The 6,192-nt window shown below is 52.2% G+C and overlaps 1 protein-coding gene across 1 annotated transcript; it reads left to right on the forward strand.

Annotated features, from left to right (window-relative positions):
• The first annotated feature begins 333 nt into the window (after positions 1–333).
• On the forward strand, positions 334–3,619 carry NFKBIA (NFKB inhibitor alpha). The gene is made up of 6 exons (XM_028114875.2): positions 334–678; positions 1,310–1,418; positions 1,756–1,966; positions 2,254–2,342; positions 2,475–2,735; positions 3,071–3,619. The coding sequence occupies exons 1-6, from the start codon at positions 452–454 to the stop codon at positions 3,116–3,118; spliced, it is 945 nt and encodes a 314-aa protein (XP_027970676.1). The 5' UTR covers positions 334–451; the 3' UTR covers positions 3,119–3,619.
• Positions 3,620–6,192: the final 2,573 nt, after the last annotated feature.

Below are 6,192 nucleotides of genomic sequence, written 5' to 3' on the forward strand. Positions count from 1 at the left end.
GAAAGAAGGCTTCTTGCAGAGGGACGGGATTACTGAGTGCAAGCTGCAGGGAAGTACCGGGGGAGGGGACCTTAGTCGGGAGGACTTTCCAGCCACTCAGCGTTCATCAAAAAGTTCCCTGTACATGACCCCAGTGGCTCATCGCAGGGAGTTTCTCTGATGAACCCGGCTCAGGGTTTAGGCTTCTCCCCCACCCCACCCCCAACCCCCTCCCTCCCGAGCAGAGGACGAGGCCAGTTCTCTTTTCTGGTCTGACTGGCTTGGAAATTCCCCGCGCCTGACCCCGCCCCGGAGAAATCCCCTGCCAGCGTTTATAGGGCGCCGCGGCGGCGCTGGCGAGCCCACAAGAGTCGCAGCCAGCGGTCCTCCCCTCCGTGACACTGCGAGGCAGCGAGCGCGCAGCCCGCGGCCGAGCGCACCTGGGCAGCAGCGCCAGAGCTTTCACCGCGCCATGTTTCAGCCCGCCGAGCACGCCCAGGACTGGGCCATGGACGGTCCCCGGGACGCGCTCAAGAAGGAGCGGCTGCTGGACGACCGCCACGACAGCGGCCTGGACTCCATGAAGGACGAGGACTACGAGCAGTTGGTGAAGGAGCTGCGGGAGATCCGCCTGGAGCCGCAGGAGGCGCCGCGCGGCGCCGAGCCCTGGAAGCAGCAGCTCACCGAGGACGGAGACTCGTAAGTGTCGCGGGGCCGGGTGGCGGGGGCCGGGTGGGGACGCCGGGCCTCCAGCGCGAGGCCCGCGAGGCGGCCGCAGTCCGGGGTTTATGCACCGCCGCCCCCTTCCCTCCCCGGAGACCGTGCAAAAAGCGGAGGGCTGAGCGTGGGGGCGGGGGGATGAGGGTCGGACCCCGGGGCTGCGGTGCAGCAGCTCCGCCTTGCAGCCGCGCACGCCTTCTCCCCCTCCCCCCGCCCCCGGCAGGCCGGGTCCGGGTTCTCTCGGCGGGGGCGGGGCGGCGGTGGGGACGCGAAGTCCCGGCTTTGCAAAGGGGGGCGGGGGGAGCGGGAGTTTCTGCCCCGCTGGCGGGCGCCGCGCGGCCGGGAGGGGAAGTACAGGGCGTTCCGGCCCGGCGGGAGGGCGGGGCGGTCTGACCGGCGCCCGCCGAGGAAGCGGGGGGGGGGGGGGGGGGGCCGGAAAGTCCCTGGGCGCCTGCCAGGAACACTCAGCTCATAATAACCTCGCGGAAAACACCGCGGCCTCGGCCTCCAGAAACCCCGGCCTTGCGCAATCCCCCGCAGCCCGCGCCGCCCTGGGCCCCACGCAATACGCTCACCAAGCCCTCGGGGTTTTTCCCTCTCTTCCCCTTAGGTTCCTGCACTTGGCCATCATCCATGAAGAGAAGGCACTGACCATGGAAGTGATCCGCCAAGTGAAGGGCGACCTGGCCTTCCTCAACTTCCAGAACAACCTGCAGCAGGTGCGCCGGCCTGCCCAGCCCCGTGCCTCTGACCCAGTGATGAAGTTGCATCTAGCACAGTTGCTCCCAATCCTTTGTAAATTAATAATCACTAGTCCTTATCTACCCTGACCTTTTACGTTGGAATCAGCCAACGTCCTAGAGAGGAAAGAAAATCCCATTGATTCGGTGAGGCCTTTCTGAAAGCCCACCAGGGGCCTCCGGGATTTGTCTTGCCCCTTATACCTGTTTCGGAGGAGCAGCACCCATGACTAGGAGATCTCTGGGGTTCACAGGGAGACGGACTCTGAGTTTGGGCCATGGCTTACCCTCTTTCTGTTCCCTCTTCTGTTTGCAGACTCCACTCCACTTGGCTGTGATCACCAACCAACCAGAAATTGCTGAGGCACTTCTGGAAGCTGGCTGTGATCCTGAGCTCCGAGACTTTCGAGGAAATACCCCCCTACACCTTGCCTGTGAGCAAGGCTGCCTGGCTAGTGTGGGAGTCCTGACTCAGACCTGCAGGACCCAGCACCTCTACTCCATCCTCCAGGCCACCAACTACAATGGTACGTCTGCCTGCCCTACCCTGCCCATCAGAAGGCAGGTGACATGGAGAAGGGAGAGGTGGGCCAACTTTAGGAGTCCAGGCAAGGGTGGAAACTCTCAACACTTGGAAGAATGAGAAAATATACATGCAAAAGGCCTATTTGATGCCTTAATAAAGTTCATTCAGAGCCCAGATTGTGGGTTCTCCAAATTCAGAAGCATTTGTTTCCTAAAGAATAGGTGGAAAGTTCTGCTTGAGATCTGAGGGTTGAAACAAGTGGTTATACTTTCTTCATTGTTCTTGTAGGTCACACGTGTCTACACTTAGCCTCTATCCATGGCTACTTGGGCATCGTGGAGCTTTTGGTGTCTTTGGGTGCTGATGTCAATGCTCAGGTGAGTGCTTCATGTCTCCAGACGGAATGCATCAAGGCTGCAAGGCCCTCCTTAATAAGACTTCACGTGCTCTTGTTACAAGCAGAAATTCCAAACTCAGCCATAAACATCTCAAATTCCTTTTGGTTTCAGGAGCCCTGTAATGGCCGAACCGCCCTGCATCTTGCAGTGGACTTGCAGAATTCTGATCTCGTGTCACTCTTGTTGAAGTGTGGGGCTGATGTCAACAGAGTGACCTACCAGGGCTACTCCCCATACCAGCTCACCTGGGGCCGCCCAAGCACGCGGATACAGCAGCAGCTGGGCCAGCTGACCCTCGAAAACCTTCAGCTGCTGCCAGAGAGCGAGGATGAGGAGAGCTACGACACGGAGTCAGAGTTCACAGAGGACGAGGTGAGCCTCAACTTCGTCACTCTGCCCAGAGCAATACCCTCCCAGGCCCCTAGAGCCACTCTTTATCCAAAGAGCTCAACATAGTGAAGTTCTCACACTTTAGTGTGCGTGACCAGTAGTACCCCAGAAGTGTGTCTTCATTTTTTGCCCTTTTTAAAGGAGAGGAGAACTAAACAAAAACTCCCTCAGCCCCTGAAGTTAATTTGTATTCGAATTATGGAGAATGGAATGCAAGAATACTTGAGTTATTTCCAGGGACAGCCCTCACCATTAATCCCAGCACCTTTGGCAAAGCTCTGGAAGTTTAACGTGCCTTTTCTTTTTCTTGTTTTTAGCTGCCCTATGATGACTGTGTGCTTGGAGGCCAGCGCCTGACGTTATGAGCGTCGAAAAGTATCTAAAAGAACATGGACTTGTATATTTGTACAAAAAGAGAGTTTTATTTTTCTAAAAAAAAGAAAAAAAAAAAATCAAAAAGGGTTACTTAAGACCACACTTCACACTCCCTGGCCTGAAACATTTACTATGGTGCATCAGCCCTCATTTTGTTATCTTTGTGAACTTTGGAAGGGGGACAAGAAAGATCATTGGAATTCAAAGAAAACCTTTTTCAAACCTCGTCTTTGTGGGGTTTTTGGCAAAGGGACAACATTTTATTGTGCTTTTTGACTGAATCACCATAGATTCCATGGCTGAGTCTGGTGGGCGATGTGTAACGACCAGGTGTGTTATTAAACCTTTCAGGCAGGGATGTGGGGTTAAAAGTCACTACCTGTCAAGGTTTGTGTTACCCTCCTGTAAATGGTGTACATTGTGTATTTTGTTGGTAATTATTTTGGTACTTCTAAGATGTGTATTTATTAAACAGATTTTTACAAACAGAATTCTCCTGATCATTCTCTTTGGGCTGCTGAGGGGCTCCCAATCTGAATCTCCAGGGGAGGTGGAGAGCTGTGTGGGCGCACTTACCACAGCCAGCCACAAAACCCTCTCAGAGAGCAGCTTCTCACACTCTGGACACCAGACTCCCTGCCAGGCTTTGCAGGCAGCCCCAGGGCCCTGTGTGTGGGAGGGGAGGCTGTTGCAAGATGATAGGAAATACCATTCTCAGGCCTGGGGTGGGGGTGGCAGTGAGCTGCTTAGCCTACAGCTGGAAGCCTCCATTGCCATTTGCTTTCATCTCGGTTTAAGCTATACCGGGACCCTTCCACTTTAGGAATCATTTTGGTCAAGAGAAATCTGCTGAAGTCATATTTTGTATTACTGGGAAAGTTCTTAACTGTAATACTGGAAGTTCCTAAGGCATGGGCTCAGGATTGGGACTGCATGCACTAACATTTATTAGCAGGTACCCACCTCTGAGCTTTTCTTCATTTATAAACTGGGCTGTTAAGATTGCACAAGACAAGCACGTCTAAAGCATAGCAGAGTGCCAGGCACATGGTGCTAAAAAGAAATGCAAGCTATTGCACAACATCCTGTATTTCATAGGGGAAGAAACAAGTCCAGAAAGAATGTCCTGTCCGGGGTCATCTTGCAGGAGAGGCAGGTAGTTAAATTCCAACCCATTTGCCAGAGTTGGTTAACATCTTTTAACTGCTTTCCACCTCTAAATCAATCTATTGTTAAGAAGTAGTGTGAATGATAGTAAAAGCTTGAAAAGTCTTTTTCCCAGCTCGATCAGTGTGCTAATTCTACTGAATAATTCTACAAGAAGTCAAGAACTTGTGAAATTGAAGTGCTCTGTATGGATGTTTTCATCCCTAAAATACATTTCTTGCCAAGGTAGAAAGAGGAGTAAAGTTCATGGCATTCTATAAAATACAGAATGGCATATAAATGCAATCCCTGTACTTTGGCTTACACCTAAGAAAATCTTGCCATTACATTATCCCTTTCCGGATCCATAAATGCAGTCAAAGTCAAGTAAATATGATGATCACCTTCCTCTCAAACCAAAAAAGGAGCCAATACTTAGGGGGTCTTTTAATATACGAAGTGTATTACTGTCGATTGGACTGACCTGTCAAAGCCAGCCCCGTCGCCCTCCTGTAGCCTCAGTCATCTAGAGCTGAGCACAGTGGTGGCCCCTCTACCAGTCTTCTCTTCCCTCAGAGAGCTCCAGGTCCATCACAGAAATTCCTTGTGCATCCCAGAGCACGTCAACACAGGTGCTATGGGACCTCACACAGCAATGTCGACTAGGTTCAGCTCTGTCTGCTGCTGAGTAGAAGAGGTAGGTAACAGGGGTGGTGGGGAATATTCACCCCATATCCAAAAGAACACAGGTTGGAAACTTGGCTTCCAAGTTTGGAATGATGCCCTTAGTATTTCTCAGTCACACGTGCCTCTTCCCCCCGCCCCCTGGTAATGGTACTGAATTTGTGCCAAGTTGCTCATCACCTTTACTCCAGCTCTGTGAGAAGGTTGGAGAAATGGGACAAAGGGATGTAGCCCACTCTTCCTCAGCCTCCTTCATGACTGACTTTTGTGTAGAGTGACACCCTCCATGGTCATGGCAGGGAGGGGCCTCTTCTGACCCATTTGGGCCTAGCCTCCCACATTTCTAGGGTCAGGGTGGATTCCATTGTCTGCATAAATCTCAAGGTTACTGGGCCCAGCTTCTTACTCTCAGGTCCTTCTTCCTGTTCCTCCACCTCCTTTCTTTCTCTTCTTTTTATTTGAAACCTACTTTCTAGCCTTTATGCCATTGGTTGGGTGGCTGGAGCCTGGAGTTCCCTAAAAGAAAAGTTTTAGAACAGAAACACTCTAATCTACAGAATCTTCGGCAAATTTCTAAGCAAACAAGAACAAAAGTTTTCAAAGAAAACAGTGCAGCAGCCTGAGAGCCTTTGAGGCACTCTGATTCTCTCCAAGAAGCCAAACGTCCTGTCAGGACAGGTAGAAGTAAGGGAGCCTTGGGAAAGAGGGAAGTGACAGGAGGAGGGAAGTAAAGAGTCCCATCAGCAACTTCCTTGAATTTAGTTCCTTGATTCCTTCTGCCTGCCTCATCCTCAGGACAAATTTCCTTTATAGGTCACATGTACCCAGTCCCTCCCAGAAAGAAGGGTTTTTCTTTAAAGAGGGAATAAATTCCAGTGTGAGCAACTGGAAGGCCTTCACGTGGGGCCTGGAAGTGCGGGAGGCTAGGTGCGGGGCGGGGGGGGGGGGGGGGGGGCAGGTATTTGCATTGAAACTTCAATAGCTCCTGGAAGTGATGAAGTGCTGGACCGTGAGAACTGAGTCAGTGCAATGGGTTCTTCCTTCGCCCCCCTTCCTCCCTATTTTCATCAGCTTGCCCTAGGTGCGGATGAAGTTTCATTTGGCAAGAAAGGTAAGAGCGGAACTCCAGTCAGAAACATGCCCAAGAAGCATTCCCCAACCCTGGTACTTGGACAAGAAGATCCCAGGCTGGTTCCCCATTTTAAGGGACCATTACAGAAACTAAAACCAGATA

The sequence above is a fragment of the Eumetopias jubatus genome, unplaced genomic scaffold (assembly GCF_037043125.1).
Source record: "Eumetopias jubatus isolate StellerSeaLion01/CBP00866 unplaced genomic scaffold, mEumJub1_p1.0 scaffold_7, whole genome shotgun sequence".
In the NCBI taxonomy this organism is placed as follows: domain Eukaryota; kingdom Metazoa; phylum Chordata; class Mammalia; order Carnivora; family Otariidae; genus Eumetopias; species Eumetopias jubatus.